Source organism: Heterocephalus glaber, unplaced genomic scaffold (genome assembly GCF_053883595.1).
Source record: "Heterocephalus glaber isolate CG9 unplaced genomic scaffold, H.glaber_assembly_v1.0 deba00001472, whole genome shotgun sequence".
Taxonomy (NCBI): domain Eukaryota; kingdom Metazoa; phylum Chordata; class Mammalia; order Rodentia; family Bathyergidae; genus Heterocephalus; species Heterocephalus glaber.
This window is the reverse complement of record NW_028258315.1, coordinates 14,530,721-14,549,317: the sequence shown is the minus strand read 5'-3', so window position 1 is coordinate 14,549,317 and position 18,597 is coordinate 14,530,721. Positions and strand designations below refer to the sequence as shown.

Below are 18,597 nucleotides of genomic sequence, written 5' to 3'. Positions count from 1 at the left end.
AGCATCTTTCCAAAATTGTTTTACACATCTCCTAGGTTTCCCTTATTTAGATCTTTCTTGCATTTGACATCTCTAAGAAGTAATCTGTGTCTATGAAAAGATGTCACTTTCAGGTCGACAGGAAACTTCCAAGCTGGGTGCTTGGTAAGATTTTCTCTATGTTCCGCTTATGAAAGCAGTAAGCACACCTCTCTAAGAGAGGTCCTGTCCCCCAATCTCCCAGAACCACATGATTTTAAAAATAAGGTACATGCACCATAGGCACAGGTGTTTCCACCTACATGTAGTCACTGAGATGATCCCTGTTATATTTCTCTACTTGTACATCTTTTGAGACATAGAAACAGCAGTCATACCCAGCCCACACTAAAGGCTCAAACACCTACATTCCATGATCAAGACAGCAATTCTCAGATATCCTAATGAACACAGTGGATCTCTTGGAGGCACAGACTATTATTTCCAAATGTAAGTTAAGCAAAGTGCCCACAGCAATTCTAGATGCCAAAATAACTCCTCAAGTAACCAACAGAGTTGAGTCATGGGTGTCTTTTTTAAAAATCTAGCTCCAAATGCCATTAACACACACAGTACATGCATGACTGTCCCACTGGATGGTTTGTAACAACCAATGGGACTGTCCCATGATACCCAAAATGGACAGTCATGCATGTACCACCAGTGGTTCAAGTCGGTACGCAAGTGTTAAAAAGCCACGGGAAATCGGGCCCAGTGGCTTGTGCCCATAATCTCAGCATATTCGAGGCTAAAGCAGGAGTATCACACGTTTGAGTCCAGCATGGCAACTTAGCAAGACCCTGTCTCAAAATACAAAAATAAAAAGCTAGGGATGTAGCTCAGTAGAAAGGCCCTGAGTTCCATCCTTAGGGAGAAGGGGAAGGAAAAAAAGCCACATGAACTAAGTTATCAAATTAAGAGTCTCATCACATAACAGAATTTTAATTACTGACCTGAACTCATGTTGCTGATTACCCTTCAAAGTCTCCTTTATCTTAAATTCCATCTTCAGAGCACCTTGTCCTGTTCATTCTCCAATCCCAATATCCCCTATCCCATATGGCCTACAGTCTTATCGGTCATTCTTTTTCTCACATCTCCTTCTTCATCTTCATATTGAATACTTGGGATCAGAAGAGTCAACAAGGAACTTTGTCAAAAATAACAAAGTTGAACAGTGGGAAGTCCACCAACCCATCTCCCTTCATTAATGGCCAAAGGATGCACAAATGCTAAGGAAATATAATTATTCTCCTTCCTTTCGTCTTGAAGAGAATCTCTAGGGTTTACCAACATACCTATAGTAACAGACATGGGTCTCCCCTAACCAAAGTCACCTGGTGAGGTGGAGTGAGGGACCAGGAGCAAGGAGCAACTCTAAAAGGGTATCAGAGCTGACTGAGATTAGCCATGTTCCACACAGGCAGAAAAATGGCAGGTGGGTTACACAACATGACTGAGTTAATCAATATAGTAAAGACAACAGGAGCCCAGTTTCTTAGTGATGAATGTAGAAAGGAAGAAAGCCAGAGCCCACTGGTATTAAACTGAAATTGGAGGTAAAGGTGCTAACTCGTGAATTTCAATATACAAAGAGCTGTACATACATTTGTAAATATACTCAAAAGTATGTATGTGCATGTGCTTTCACACATATAATCTCAGGCCACACACAACAGCTAAAATAAACAGCACTCCAATAGCTCTGAGCACACCCAAAGCCCACATCTTGGCTTCTAAACATCAGTTATCTGTAAAAGAAAATCAGGCTCCTTGGTGAAATGACCAATTCCGGAACTGAGAATGGGGAAGGTACAAGATGAGACTTGAGCACTTTCACTGCAAGCCAGCAAAGCTCTAGCATGACAGGAACATATCAAAAGAACAAAACCAAAATGATACCTAAAGGATTTCCCTGTCACAAGTCTTTCGATAAAATAGGAAGTCCACAGAGATACCAAAAAAAAATTTAGTTTGGTTGAGAAAGAAAAGATGCAATTTCAAATAATTTTCTAAAAGACCATTTACAAATAACAAAGGCTGCAATGGATAACTTTACTGGGGCCTCCTGACAGACCCACCTTAATTGAATAAGCAACATGAACATCACCCAAAAAAGGGATGGGCTGAAACTGTGTGCCACCCAAGACAACCCCATGACAAAAACAGAAGCATCACTTTTTACTTTATTACTCCAACCAAAAACACAAACCTGAAATCCAATGATGAACAAACACCAAGCAACACAAACTGAGGAACATTCTACAGAATATCTGGACCGTACCTTCAAGTGCCAAGGCTATCAAAAGCAAATACTCAGGACATGTTCCAGAACAGACAGACCACAGAGACAGGACAACTGAAGCCAATGCCAGGCTGTAAACCGAGCCCTTCTGCTCCGGACTCAGGCATGAAAGAGCACTGCCAGCAATGTGAAACAGGGGTGTGCGGACTGCACGGGGTGCAGAGTGTGTGTTACTGTGCACTTCCTCGTCTGGATGGTTACAGAATGCCCCTATTTGAAGGAAATACACACTAATGGGTTGAGAGGTGATGGGGCACCAGGCAGACACTTAAAAGATTCCAGAAAGATGTTACTTGTTGGGAGCAATGCTACATAATTCTAGGGAGAAATCATTTGAGTAGGCCTAGTTCTCCTGCCTACAGGCCAGCAATAACACTCCAAGACATACTTCCATTTTGGCCTCAGGTCACAAGGAAGATCTCAATGATCCCATGATGCTGTAATGCTCCAGGACAAGAGCACACCTGTGGGAGCCGCCCTGGGAGGAACCAAATCTTCATCTGTGTAGCTCCTGGGAGGAACTAAATCTTCATCTGCATAGCTCCTCATTGTTCTTAGATTTCCGCCGCCCCCCACCCAGTCTTTTGTTACACCTTGTTCATCCCAATATGATATTGAAATCTACATTATTCATTTGTTACATTTGTTTCTTTGGATGTACTAAATAAAAGGTGCTGCAAGCTAGGGGTTTTTGTCTTTGCCGCCCAGAGCAGCACTGATCAGACCCAAAGCTCAGCTTCTTCTCGGTCTCATTTTTCTACCTTTCCTGTAATTCGCCGTGTGCTGCCGTGGCTCGCAGGAGACCAGGACTAACTGCAGAGGTTCTGGTAACGTCCCCTTCCCCTGTCCCCTACAGTTACTTATAATGTAAAATACTTAAAACACAAATTTTTTTAAGTACACGTAAGCCTGAAGTGGGGGCACACACCTGCTGTCCAGGCACTCTGGGAGCCTGAGGCAGGAGGGGAAGCCCAACCTGGGCAATTAAGAAGTGGTCGAAAAATAAAAAACAAGAGCAGGAGGGAAGGCACACAGCCTGGGGACTGTAGCCCAGTGCCAATGCCCTTACTTCAATCTCCTCTTTAAAAAAAATCAAAAAACAAAGTAAGCCTGAACCTGGAGACTTTCCACAAAAGTGCAAGAGCACAGTCTTTCTTCCCACTCATCTTCCCAACTAAATTCACCCGGGGAACACGCCAAGGTCATGGCTCCCCAGCTCCCTCCCTCCAAGGTCCTCAAGGTTCTCCTAGAAGATCATTTATTTTTACCTCAACTATTAGAAAACGCAGTTCTATTTAAATTCAAACTTATCCTTTGTTAAAAAAGAAAAGCCTGCATCCTGTTGGTGCATACTATTCATATCCACGAGTAAGTATGTTCTCTGACGCAGACTTTAAAAAGTCCTACTGGGCCGGGGATTTACTCAGTGGTTCCGGTGCCTGCCTCACAAGCACAAGGTCCTGAGTTCGATACCCGGCACCAAAAAAAAAAAAAAAAAAAGAGTAAAAAGTCCTACTGCTGGTTTTCACAAGGTAAAGGAAAGCTCTCGGGCAGCAGGGACTTCTGACAGGCCTCAGGAAACAAGGAGAGGAGACTTCATACCCATCCACGATTCCTCTCGCACAGCAGGTGACAAGTCAGCACTGTAGGTGACAAGGTATCGGAAGTGGTGGCAGTAGAGGGGTTTGAATTTTGGGAGAAGTTAAATTAAAATTCAAACTACAAACTTTATAACTTGCATCGTGAAGCAAAGAAGTGGGTATAAAATTCAAATGGAAACAGAAGAAATATGAAGACCCAACAAATAGCTGGTCCAAAAAGCCAGAAAGCTCCTTCTCAGGGTTCCTTCCTTAAAATTCTCCCAGCACCAGGCTGGAGAAATGAAGGACAAGAGTGGCAGAGAGCAAAGCCAACAGGGCTCCATGCATGCCCTTACAGTCCACGGTTTTGTCAACTGGGCCCCTCCTTCCAAACAGCCTGGCACCAAGCTTACCTCGAAGGCAGAGAAAGGTAAGAAAGTCTTCTGTCTTAGGCTTCCTTTTAGAGAGGTCAGAAATTTGAGTAGCTGGCGGGGGTAGCAAAGGCTCCACTATCTTCACTGGAGTTGTGCTGGGACTATTCGGCTGAGATTGAGCAAACTTCCTTTGTGCTTGCAGCCTGGGCCTGCAAAAGCAAAAGAAAATTAAAATGAGACCGGAGGATACAGTCCTACCTGCAGCAATAAAATCATGACACACAAGGAAAAAGGGAAAAAAAAAAAAGACCCCATTTCAAGCACACTCTTTCTTTCTAATTAAGGTTCTATATCTCTCACACTCTCATAAACCACAGGCCTGCTTTAATGGGCTATAAACTTGGTGAAAGGGCTGTTTTATACATGGATATAAAATATGCACCAGAAACTGTGTGTGCGAGGGTATTTATGTGCACCAACTACATGTGTGCCTGGGTATTTAGAAAATGGGACACAATATTTGACAGTAGAGGATTCATAGTTTTTACACTAATTAGGCACACAGTGAGGAAGAAAAGGCAAATGACTATTGTTTTTACACAGTGCCCGATCCTTTGTACACACACACACACACTCTCTTACTCTACCCTGACATGTGGGATACTTTTAACTGTTTATGCAGCACTCTCCTGTATTCTATCTCAAATCACCCAAGTCCCACCTCTATTCTCTTCTGAATTCAAACACAGAAGTATGTTAAAATAATTAAAGCTTTTAAAACACAAAAAATAACCAAATGTCTCTGTAGCATAGCCAACCTCTTCAAAACCCACCAAATTATGGGTTAGCCTCTGCAGACAAGGTCAAAGCCAAACTCCTTTGTCAGGGATTCAAAAAGGGGCCCCTTCCTAGTACAACACCACGATGATCTGTTACCCTCAACTCCTCCACCTAACAGACATCCAGAAAGAGACACCTTTCATCCGGAAAATCTAATGTGTGAGACGCATTTGAACTCTAATGAACACTGGAACTGTTTCTTTACTTCTTTCCAAACATTGCTGCCAACAGAGGATGTCCTTTTTTCTACACAGACAAGTACACTAATGTTTTTGCTATAAGTAGAACCTAACTTTTATCACAAATTGTGTAATAATAGCTTTTCCTTGAATTGTAAAGACCTCAACATACAGGACAGAAAGTGCCTCTAAGAATAAGAACTGGCCTATGTCCTGCTTCAAGTTAGCCCTCTAGTCCTGCTCACATAGACAGAAAGAAATGATATTATTTGAAGGCAGGAACACATGGGAAGGGGGAAGAAAAGTCCCATGGTATATCAGGTATTAAATAAGTCTGGTTAGAATTTCAAATCAGTATCAAACACTGTGAGTGACTGATATTGCCTCCAAACTCAAATCAATTAATAAAATTTATTAAGAAATAAAAAGCAATCAGATGTATTTCTAAAACACAAATAGTTCTTCCCTTGTAAACTCATTGTTGGAAATAGGTTACATGGAGTAATATCCTTGCTGATGCTCAAAACACTTCACTTTGTACAAATGAACATCTTTAAATTTTACTTTATAAACCCCCATCCTCAAAAAATATTAAACGTCACAATGTTAGGTGTTTTTATTTCCTGCCCTGCTTAATTAGAAAGCTATCTCCTGCTTTTTAATCAAGGTATTTCTCACTTTAAACTTAATCTTCCTTGCGCTCTAACCAGTAATCTACTCCTGCCCTCCCTTGACCCCATCAAAACACTGTCTGGATCATGTTCCCAACACAAACTGACACAGGATCAAAAGGAGACAGCAGGACTCCTCCAGCAACTTACTGGGCAACCCAGGCCTTTAAAACTACACCGCAGCCCATGGAGAGCAAGCACTTCAGAAGCCAGCAATAACCAAAATGAGACAGTCACACCACTGAGGCACTGGAAGGAAGAATCAAGATGAACAGAAACCCTCAAAGGAAAGGGAATGAGGTAATATACCCTAAGAGCTTCTTTTGCAGTCAACTGATTGCCTGGAACCTCAGAAGCTACTAAAGGCCAGAGGAAGGGCACAGAGGAACACATTTAGAGAGAAAAGGGGACAATGGACCCTAGACTTATGAACTCAATTCATTAGCCAGAGCTGGTTGTAACTCAAGTTGGTCAACTGAAGACTCAGGCTCCTCTACACAGCCTTCAGAGTCTCTCTCCTGTGTACAGGCAGATCCCAGTATCCTTAGACACTGGTCTAGGATTTCTCAACCTCACGCAGGAAAAGATGTCGTAATGTTCTCTCCAGAGCTCAGGTTGTAATTCAAGTCTCTGGTCATAAGTTAGAACTAAAATTCCGGTGGTAACCCAAGCTGTTCCTATGTCAGGCCGGTCGTAACTCGAGGGTCCACTATATTCAGAAATCATTAGAGCAGAGCTGCTCAGACTGAGATGAGAGACAGTTTTGTGTTTAGTTATTTTTTCGCCCTTTGAATACTATTTCAAATGTATGTATGTTTTTTTAATAATTAAAGTAGATAAAATACAAGCCCTACTGTATTACAGCATTCAACAGATACAACAGCATCTGGCCAACTGCTGTAAGTATCTACATGCTCACCCTCAATTTCTGTACTCAATAAACTGATGGTACCTGGTGGCAGCCTCCACACCGCCTCTGAGGAAGGGAAGGCCACAAGGGACACTGCACTGTGTGTGACAAGTCCACAGCCCCACCAAATGCCCTGTACAACGGACGGACAACAGGCAGACCCAAGGACGACCCCACTTCACCATCAGCGCCTCTTCCCCTTCACGCTTCTACATGCTTTAAAACAAAAGAAATTCGTTTTCTAATTCTGACTGCTCTAACTTTTTGTTCTACTGAAAGGTTTTTTTTAATTAACAACTCTTTAATGCAGATTAAATGGACCCAATTCACATTCTGGGTACTGCAGGAATTTGATAAAAAATATTACCTACATGTGAACAGGATGTTAAGTATTTCATGCATTTTTTTAAAGTCAGCAACAACAAATACCAAACATGATGAGATGACTGCACAGCTATAATGAAAAGCAAACCAGTAAACACAGGCAACACACAGATGGCAGAGTGGGCCACGAGGGAGGTACTTCACAATTTCAGGACCTCAACGATAAAGTGTTTTTACCACCGTTCAAAGAAAAGGCTCTCTGTGCCTGATGACATTCTCAGGAAGTCTATGAACAATAAGGTCGTAACAGATTAAAAAGTGCCAGCAAAATAAATTACCCTCAGAGAAAGAAGACAAGCTCCCCAATGATTAAACATTTGTGAGGACCAGGTGAAACCGGGCAACTAAGTGCCTCCTGTCCACAAAGGACAGGTCTGGGATGTGGCTTTTCATCCTGGAGTCCCGGGAGCTGTGGACTCGGCTTTCCTGGCCTCACACAACCGAGGAGGTGGAGCAACACATCTTGAAGCCTAAGCCCTGGAGCAAGTGCTCTAGGCAGTGTAGGTATGGTTCAAAGTTAGGAGATTCCCTCTTCAATGCTGGAAACAAGGAAATGGGGCAGAGAGATCCACATGCGCTGAATATATGCACCTGGAAATGCTGGAGGCAGAAGAAGCAGGTAAAGCTTGAGGTGGAGGAAGGCGGCCACTAGCAGGCATGAAAGACTGAAGGGGCTGCACCCAGCCCCACATGGAGGGGTGTCCTCACCTTTCATAGGACTTACGCCACCTTGACACAGGGGTCTGGCCTTTGCCCCAGAAAATCTCCTTTCATGTCATCAGCAGAGCAAACATGTTTTACCCACAAAATACTAAGAGGTTCAGGGTCACAGGGGATCAGGGGTGGGGGTGGGGGCCCAGAAAAACAGAATGTGAGCCTTCCAGTGCATCTGGGCTTGAGAGCAAAACCCTGCCCACCCCTGACTTACAGCCACAAAAGCCCTATAAGCAGGCGCTTGATCCTCACAAAAGCCCCAGAAGTACCAGTGAAAACATGGTTCACTTTCACATCTTAGTCTGATTCTTTAAGGTGATTCCTTACAGAAAACAGCTTTATTTAGAATTCAACTGTACCCTTATGCTGCAGAAACCAGTTATACCAAACCTGTCATGGGCCGGGGATTTAGCACAGAGGTTCCACTGCCTGCCTCGCAAGTGCAAGGTCCCGAGTTCAATCCCCGGTACCAAAAGAAAAAAAAACAAAAAACAAAAACCTGTCAGGAAGTCAATATAAATGCACAATACCAAGTAAATGATGGGATGAACTGATTTGTATGACTGAGCATATGAAGAGTTGGTAACAGGCTACTTCGCTGCTTTGCCGCCTTCTGCCTGCTCTGCTTTGCCATGGACTGTTTCTCCTCTGAGATGCTCCCTCCCACCCCCACCCTGACTTGGACCCAGCTAAATTGCACTGAAATGTCTACAAAATAGTGATAATAAATATTATCGATTAGGCCTTCAATAAAGAGACTGGTTAATTTATAAGAAACAGAAATTTATTTCTTACAGTTCTAGAAGCTGGGAAGTCAGAGATCAAGATGCCTGCAGATTTGGTGTCAGGTGGAATAAAAGAAATCAGCATATCAGAGTGGGTGGAGGCCAGATAGGCTGGCTTTGAATTCCAGACCTAGCAGCAAGTTGCTGTGTCGCTTGTGAAGGTTACTTTCCTGCTTTGTGCTTTAACCTGCTTGGTCAGGTAGATGTGGGATTGTGCCCCTTGGTCATGCAGTCCTGCCTTGGAGCCAGCCAACTATGGACTGAAACCTCTACAAACTGTGGACTGTTTCCTCAAAAACACATCTAGGATCAAAAGACTAGTTTTCCCGCAGTGAAGCTCAGCCGGTCCCAGCACCTGGAAGGAAGCTCCCCTGCTGCCATCCCAGGCTCCTAGGGCCAAGAAGGTGAGCCGGTCCCAGCACCAGGAAGGAAGCTCCCCCACCGCCATCCCAAGCTCCTAGGGCAGAGAAGGTGAGCCGCGTGGGTGCCAGAAGCACACACCCCCCACCCCCCACCCCCCACCGTGGAAATGAGAAGACACATAAGCCTCAAAAACAGACTTCCAGATCACCTACAGTAAGCCCAAAGGGAAACAAGATAGAACACTGATTCTCAACCACCTGGACTCTCTGAACTGTCAACAAAAGAGGATCTGGGAAAAATGAAATCAGAAATAATTACTCAGATAACAGCAAAGATTTTACTCATGGTGCAAGACATGATTAATAAATCTAGAGAGGACACAGATTAAAAAAATAGAGGACTTGAGGAACATGATGGAATCCCAACATAGGAAACAAATGGAATCCATAAAACAGATACAAACAGATTTCCAAGAGATTAAAATCTCCATCGAAAGTCTGTGCAGCAGAATGAACCAATGTGAGGATAGAATTTCAGATATAGAAGATAAGATTGCAATTAGTGACCAGGGAAAGAAAAACTGCTTTAAAATTGTAAGGGAACATGAGAAATCAATCCAGCAGCTGCTAGACAATGCAAAGAAGAATAACATAAGACTGATTGGAGTCAATGAAGAAGAGAGAGTGCAGATGACATAAAAAAACTCTTCACAGAAGTGATGGCAGAAAACTTCCCAAGGAGGGGAAAAGAACTTGACATACAGATAAGTGAGGCATATAGGACTCCAGATAGCCTTAATCAAAAAAAAACCTACACATAGGCACATAATAGTTAGGATTCCAGAAATCCAACAGAAGAATAAAATTCTACAAGCAGTGAGAGAAAAGAAACAAATCACATACAAAGGAAAACCCATCAGAATCACAGCAGACTTCTCAATGCAAACCCTCAAGGCAAGAAGAGCTTCGAGTGATGTATTTCAAGCCCTAAAGGAAAACAGCCTCCAACCCAGATTGATGTACCCTGCAAAACTATCTTTCAAAATGGATGGAGAAATAAGATACTTTCATAATAAAGAGCACCTCAGGAACTTCATGAATACCAAACTGGCACTCCAAAAAATTTTAGACAATAACCTAGGAAAAGACAATGAGGATCACAACCCCAGGAAACCCAGTAGAATGAATCCATTGGGCGTGACAAATTAAACGCAAAGGGGGAGAATCCAACAAAAAAAAAAAGTCATGACAAGGCTTTTAAAACTTTGAACTTCATCTCCCTAATGAGTGTATAATTCAATCTTATTATTGTACTGATTAGTATTTTTCTGATTCTAGAATTGCACATCATTCCTTGTGCTATACTGGCTATTTATCATCTTCTTATGTCTACATTTTAATTGGGTTGTCTATTATTGAGCTGTAAGAGTTCTTTATATATTCTGCTCATAGGTTATTTCTATCTATGTTCATACATTTTCATTGTAAATATGGTCTGTTTAAGGACTACTTTTCATTTTAATGATGTCATTTAAAGTTCTAAATTTTGATGGAATCCCATTTATCAATTTTTTTCTTTTATACATCATGTTTTTGTATCCTAGGTAGTTCTTGCCTACCCTGAATTCATTTTCCCTTATAATTTCTTCTTAAAGTTTTTTACTTTTAGGCTTTCTTATTTAGGTTCATAGATCCCTTCAAGTTACTTTCATGTATGGGAAAAAAAAAGGGTTGAGGTTAATTTTTTATAAACAGATACCAGGTGTTGTAGTGCCATTTGCTGAAGACACTATCTCTTCCTCGGCTCTTGAATTGAGTTTATATTCTATAAAATGCTAATGTTAAATAATCTTTCAAAACTCAGTGGACCATATATGTGTGGTTCTATTTCTAGATTCTCTGTTTTATTCAAATGATCTAGATGTCTTTCCTTACACCAACACTGCCTTGATTACTGTAGCTTTAGAAGAAGTCTTAAAATTGGGTGCTAAACGTCTTCCAACACTGTTTTTGTTTTTGGCTTTTCTGGGTCCTTTGTACTCCTACATAACTTTTAAATTTCAATATCCAGTTCTTCATTTATAGCAAGTATACACAGATCTGAATTTTTATATATACCTTGTGTTTTCTAATCCTGGTAAATTCAAGTACAAGTTCTAGAGGCTCCTAGAGACTTAGTATTTTCTCTGTAGATGATCATTTCATCTACATATAAAGATTTTGCTTCTGCCATGACAATCCTATCCTAGTTGCGTCATTTTATTGCCAGACTATTTTGGTTTAGACCTATGTTTCAAAGTCTAATGGACAGATGAAGAGTAGGCATATATGTCCTTGTTCCCCACTTTAGGGAGAAAGCATTGTATCTTCGTTCATAGAAGGAGTTTTTGTTGGAAGTATGGAGTACATGTCTTTGATCTGCTGAGAAGGTTCTGTTCTACTTCTAGTCTCCTGATAGCTTTTACCATGAACAGCTGTAGAATTTGGTCCAATACTCTTTCTCCAACTAGTGACAGTATGATATGGCTTTTTCCTTTCCTCTGTTAAAATGATGACTTTTGGGGGTGGATCTTCCAATGCTGAACCAACACTGCCATCCCTATAACAAAACCACTTTCTACATACTGCCAGATCTGACTTCTAAGAGTTTGTTTTGTTAAACAAATTTCTATCTATGTTCATACATTTTTCTTCTATTATCTTTATCCAGTTTTAGGATTAGCACAATGTTGCGTTCCTAAAATGAGGGGAGAAGTGTTCCTTCTTTTTTCTACTTTAAATGTTTGATATAATTTATCAGTTAAAATGTTTATGAGCCTGCTGTTGTCATATAGGTAGGTTTTCAAGCTAGGAATATACTTTCTTTAATAGGTGCTATTCAAATTTTATATTTCCTTCAGAGTTAGTTTCATTAATTTGTCTTCTAAGTTACTTTTTAGAAGTTGTCAAATTTATTTCAAAAAAGATTTTTGTAATATGCTTTCTATATCCTTTTAAATTCTGTAAAATCTTTGGTAATGTCTCCTAGATCTTAATATTGTAATTTTAAAAATGTATAATTGATATTGTGTAACAGGAAGAAAAGGTCTAAAAGAGCAGGGAAATTGGGAGGGGTAGGGGAAGGGAAAAAAGTTAAAGGAAAAAATATGAGAAGAGGAAAAAAATGGAAACAAGGTCTTTGCAAAGAGGGAAGGGTGGAGGGGGTGAAGGGAGGGCAAGGGAAGGGGAAAATAAATAAGAACCAAGAGACTCACGTAATGGTACAAGATCCCAATGATGAATGTAACTGTATCTTATACCGAAAATGTACCAATAAAGTTAATGGGGAAAAAAAGAAAAAAAAAAAGATTTGGTAACAGCTGGGGTTGGGGTAGCAGGAGTAAAGGAATACAAGCTTCAAATCACATCTTCAGTAGCATAAGTGTGCTGTGTGCACATATGAACTAAATAACTACAAAATTCAAATAGCCAGCCTGGAAGAGTATAGACCTAGGCTATTATTTGTTTGGTATTTGGGGTAAGCTTTAAAAGCTAGTGACTTTGATGGCTCCAGGGATCTAAAGAAGCTCCCCCGCTGGGCACGGCTGTACATACTTGTGATCCCAACACATTCAGGAGGCTGAAGCAGGAAGATCACAAATTCTAGCTACCCTGGGCTACACAGCAAGTTCAAGGATGGTCTCAACTATTTGGTGACACCCATCACTGCCCCGGGAGAATAAACAGAAAATGGTGAGACCTGCCTGGTCCACACAGCTTAGAGGCAGAACTCGACTGACAACCATTCCAGGGGGGAGGGGGTCCCCTGGATCAGAGTTTGGTCATGACAGGTGAGACAAAGCCACCTGGTCGGTGTCCCCTCTCTTCAAAGTTCATGTGTCCAAGCATCCCACAGGCTTTCATCCTAACAACAATCTGTCCAGATTTAAACTAAACATCCCAAAGGGAAAGACCTACTGTTGGAATGAAAGCCAGCTGACTGATTTGACTCCAGAGTGTCACTGTGCGTGGCATTAAGTGGCCGAAGATAGAGGGAAGGTGTAGAAAGGGTCCCAGCGGTCCTTGATTATTCAAAACTGCTCCTTCATCTGGAATCCTCTTCCTCTCTATCTTGCCCTGTCTGGCTTCTTCCCATCCTCCATGCCACACAAGGGCATGGAGCACTCCAGACCTGTTTTGTTTTGTTTTTTTAAAGCAATATTTCCTTCATCCATATCTCAATTCAAAAGCCACCTCCTCCTCAGAGAGACATGGCTATCGTAGAACAGCATCATCTGTGACCCACCATGTACCCCAGACCCACCCTCTGTCCTTCTCTGGGCCTACACAGTACTCTGTTGCAGTCCCCTCTGTACAGTTTACCTCTCCATACCAAAGTTACCACATATGGACAACAAGCCTCCAGGGCTGGCAGCAAGGAGGAAGCAGCTGAACTGCTGCATGGTTATTCAGGAGGCACACAAAGGTTGGTTGTGGAGCTGCAGGGCAGAGTGGCTACACTGAGGAACCCCAGAGGCTACTGGGCATGTAGGGCACATCCAACAGTGACTGAGGAGGGGAGACCTGGTTCCGCTCAAGGTAAGGGTGCTGACCATCCCAGCAGAGCTCTATCCACCCTAAGGCAGAATGCAGGTTCACTAAGTGCCTAAGTGTCACATGTGGTTGTCATTTGCATCATCACTTAATTACAAATTACTGAGCAAAGTGCCCATCATCACTCACATTCCAAATAAGGTCAAAGCCAAGTAAAGTCAGGCTCTGCACCACATGCATCTGTCCCCATGCAGTATCACGGTCCGTGGCCACACACCCTGCAGACATCCAGGGCCTTCACCAGGAAGCATCCGTACTTCCGGGTCCAGCTGCATGAGCTTCAAAGCAGGGACAGCCACTCCGTCCTCTTCACTTCCCACCTGCACAGGGCCAGGCAAGCCAGCATTATTTTCTGCTCAGATCCCCATAGTGTCCTCTCATTTGAGGTCGCATGGTGTCACCAACAGCCAAATAAATGTCTTGCTTTATCACTTAAAAAAATTCATTCAGGGCCGGGGATTTAGCTCAGTGGTTCCGGCGCCTGCCTAGCAAGCACCAAGGTCCTGAGTTTGATCCCCAGTACCAAAAAAAAAAAAAAAAATCATTCAAATAAATCGTAATATAGTTTTTAGATTCAAAAAGAAAAGCACCCCTTATAAGAACAAACACGCCAAAATAAACACTAGCATTGGGGTAGGGGTGTAGCTCAGTATTAGTATGCTTAGGTCTAAGTTCAGATTCCCAGTACCCTCCCCCCCAAAAACAAACAAACAAACAAACAAACAAAATCAGCTAGTATTATTTTAAAGGTTAACAAATAAATTGTGGGCCAGGTCCAGTGGCGCACACCTTTAATTCCAGCACTCTGGGTGAATAAGGCAGGAGGATCATAAGTTTGAGGTCAGCAAGGACAATGGAACGGGACCTCTGTCTTAAAAAATAAAAAGGGCTGGGGATGTAGCCCAGTGAGAAGGCCCTAAAAGTTCAATCCTCAGTTCTGAAGAATAAAAAAATAAAATAAATTGTGAGGCAAGGCTTGTAAGCAAGCCCACTGGCGAGCAGACAGTGTCCTGTGTCAGTTGGTCTCACTGGACAATCGTCCCCTATGCTGCTCCTTCCTCGGACTCGGCATCTGAAGTGCCTGGCAGCCTGCCATCCGCCATGAGGAAGGAGCCTCTCGCAGAGGGTGGCGCTATTCATCCAGGCTTCCTCCGGGCGACTGCAGTGCAGCAATAAGGGCTCACTGCTATCTGGGCACTCAGTCTCCAGGGCAGCCTTAACCATGGCACAACAGCAATTTCTAGGTTAATTAAATTCCATTTCTGTCCAGGGTTTCTTGTTGTTTACCAACCCAAGGAGGACACCGCACACGTACACGCCTGCAGTGTGGGGAGCAGGAGCCAGGAAGACCGGGCAGTCTGAGGTCAGTGCACAGCTGGTTCCTCGCTGAGAGACATGTGTGCCAAAACACCATTTTATAACTCAATTTTCCCATATTAAACACATAAGCTGGTAAATCCAATTATTTAGATTACATCCCAATTCTAAACAAAGGGTAAGGAATGGGTAGGAGGGGAGGGTCTGTTCATTCAAAAAATAAGAAACTGTGTTTGGCAATAGCAAAATGACCAGCCAGGCTGCACTCTTTGTGCCGGTGTGGGAGCAGGCCCTGACACTTTGCCAACTCGATGAAAGGCCTATTCAAAAAAAAAGAAGAAAAAGAAAAAAATTTCCTGTGTTTCCATCCCCAAAATAATGACCCAGTCTATTCTACCCCCAGACACACAGACACACAGACACACAGACACACACACACACACACACACACACACACACACACACTACAAACCTGGCAGCTACTCAAAGCAACAAGAGTGTGACCCTGTGTGTGCACTGGAGATTGTGGGGGGCTGGGAGGGGGATCCTCCACCCAGAGCAAGCTGCCCACCAAATTCAAATGCAAGTGCAGTCGCAGGCAAACCACACAGGGCGGCTGTAAACATCCTGAACAGTAAAGAGAAAATAAACACATCCTCAAGTGAACCCAGCGGGTAGCAGAGGCCAACTCCCTCCTAACTGCAGAAGGAGAACACTAGCTATGGACTTAGGGTCCAAGTGCACCTCCCACCCTGTTCCCATAATTACAATCGGCGTCTGTGGGCAACGTTGTGAGGACATCACGCAATGACAAAAAGAGACATCAGCTGGCTGCAGAAGAATGTTGCTGTACAGAGGACTGCTTGATGCCATTTCTTGCCATCTAGCATACTGCTTCACAAGCTTCGCTTTGTGTTTTACATATAAAACAGATGAAATAGTTTGTTTATGCTAAAAACCACAGGATATTAAATATTTGCAGCACTTGTCTTAATTAAGTTACATAGGGAGCTATTTAGACTAAGTTTGCTATAGCCGGATTTGCCTAAAGGAACTTTCTGTTGGTTGACTCCCCTCCCCTCCCAATTAATCCTGAAGAGGCTTGGCTTGGTCAGGCTGGCACCAGGCAAAGAGCAGTGGAATCACAAAATCTGGGCTATAGCTCAACTAACTTGTCAGGGTAAAGTGGGCTTTGATTTCCTTAAACTATTAAAAAGTAAGTAAAAATGACAGACAGCAAAGGGGACAAGTAAAAGTTCTATCTAGCTCCAAGTTTCTGTGAGCTCTGACCTCTGCAACCAGACTTACCTGAATAGAGTAATTCTTTTAATGATCCCTTTCTTCTGAGTTAGTAATTCTAAATGGCAAGTAGCAATCTTTTGCCAGTACACAGCAAGAAATCAGAATCTCAATCTCCAAACTGCCTGTACAGCTAAGAGTCCTAGCATCAACTTTCTAACTTCTATGTGAGAGGTTTAAAAAAAAAAAAAAGCAAAGCAGTGTATAATTTTTTAATTTAAGATAAGAGTACTAGCAGACATGGTGGTACACACCTATAATCCTAGCACTTGGGCAGCTAAGGCAAGAGAATCCCAAGTTCGAAGCCAGCCTGAACTACACAATGAGACCGGGGCTCAACAAGCCAAAAGAGTACAGCCTGGGGAGGAGACGGAAAATAATGCATTGCATTTCTTTTCAAGAAAGACATCACCATCCCATAATTCACCTCACAATTTCCTTACACTATTAAATTGCAGCAATGCTATCCATACTCTGCTTCCTAATACTGAATCCTTCCAGCCAGAAATAACCCATTTATATAAACACATCAGCTTCCTGCAGAACACATATCCTGAAGAATACTAACATAACTATGTATACATGTTTTTATCAGCTCAGCCCATTAAGAAGCTAGCCTAAGAAGGCAAGTGTCGCAAACCCAAACATCACCACCACCTGGGGAAGATGTCACCACTGTCACCACATTTCACTCAGAACACAGGCATCAGTGAGAAAGTCGAGCTTTCCTTTTCTTTTATTCATGGAAAAGGATTATGGGAGAGCAAAGAGATAAGAGTACAAAAGTTAATGACACTCAGTATGCAAAAGCTAGGAACAACTTCTACCAAAGTTAAACATTCTTTGATGTGCATAAACCTCAGGTTAACTGACGGCATCCCACACAAATAGTATAAAAACTAATATGCAGCACAGCTTCTGATTCAATTAACAAAATTATTCAATTATGCTACGTGAAATTTTATGTGGCATTCTGAAACGTCAAAGAACCAAGGCTGCCTGGAAATCATGAATGTCAAGATCAAGGAAACATTTGACATTGAGTTCCTTTGTGTTCTAGAAAGCAACCATGTCAAATTGGAGAGGGATCATCATTAATCAACAATTAAAGAGGCAACAAAGCTCTTTTGTCCCGTCAGTCACAAATGTGGCCTATATGTCAGTTATAGGACTGCCATGCCAGCTTCACCACATAGGCAAAGCTGCTTGTCCTGCCACCGCAGGCTGCATTGCCTTGTTCTTATCAAGGACACAACTCCAAACCCAGGAGCCAAGAGTTGCAAACAGGTTAACAGGGTTCAGGAGAGTCAGAAAATGAACAAGCAGATACACCTTAAGAATCTAGACAGAATCTGGCCAAAAAAACTGCTGACAAATTATTGTGGGTACAAGGTGTGTGAACAAATTATCCAAAGTACGTTCGGTTTTTAAAGCCTAAACGTGCCAGTTAAAATGTTAATTTGCCTTTCTACTCCTTCTCGGGGTGAGACTGCCAATTTAGTTTTTAAAATATCATTTCAACAAAAACCCTAGCAAGTTTTTACAATTTTAGGTTATTCAATACCCAACTGCAAACTGCCAAAAATCTTCTGGCAACCAACTCCTGGCAAGAATTGGGAAGGGAGAATGAATGACCTGTGAGGTGAGAATTGTATTTCAAGAAAAAAGAAAAACAGATGAAGAAACTACATTCTACAATGCTACACAGCTTATTCGCCCATTCACCCGGGTGATGGACTCCTCTCAAGAGCATAACCTAAAAGTCACTGCAGGCACTGCCCACTGAGAAAGAACCTTCTGAGTGGAGCTGTGTGCCAGGTGGGATTCCAGAGTCCACTCAAGGGCCAGAGAAGTGTGGCTAGGTGGAATTCAGTGTTTGCCTACCATGCCCACGGCCCTGGGTTTGATAAACAGCACCAAAATAAGTAAGGAAATGAAGTCCACTTGGCACACCCAGACCAAAGCACAGAGGCTGCGAACACAAAGCCAGCTAATGCTTGAGCAAAGCTTTGGCGTTTTTTTCATCTTCTTCCTGTCAGGCATTAAGTACACCTCACTGAAAGAGTAACCAAGAGATCCCAGACCATTTCCCTGCCCACTAGAAATGTCATGAAGTAGCCCACAAGCACCAATAGATGGCAATAGTGAGTCTTTAGACTCAAGCTCTGGAATCTCTGGAGGAAAAAGGCAACTGAATTATGACAAGCGCTGCCACTGGCCCACTTTTAGCACCCGCAATAACATCTGATGTGAGCTAAGAATCCAG

General features: G+C 42.5%; 1 protein-coding gene across 5 annotated transcripts in view; it reads right to left on the bottom strand.

The window, feature by feature from the left end:
• Positions 1-18,597, bottom strand: part of Jarid2 (jumonji and AT-rich interaction domain containing 2) — a 253,956-nt gene that overhangs the window by 66,475 nt on the left and 168,884 nt on the right. For 4 of the 5 annotated variants that reach the window (XM_021260621.2, XM_087181178.1, XM_087181181.1 and 1 more), the window contains one exon: positions 4,317-4,486. In XM_021260621.2, coding sequence (XP_021116280.2) covers positions 4,317-4,486 — 170 coding nt within the window. Of the gene's footprint in view, positions 1-4,316; positions 4,487-13,844; positions 14,036-18,597 lie in introns of all 5 variants that reach the window. The other variant, XM_087181180.1, reaches the window with a different exon arrangement.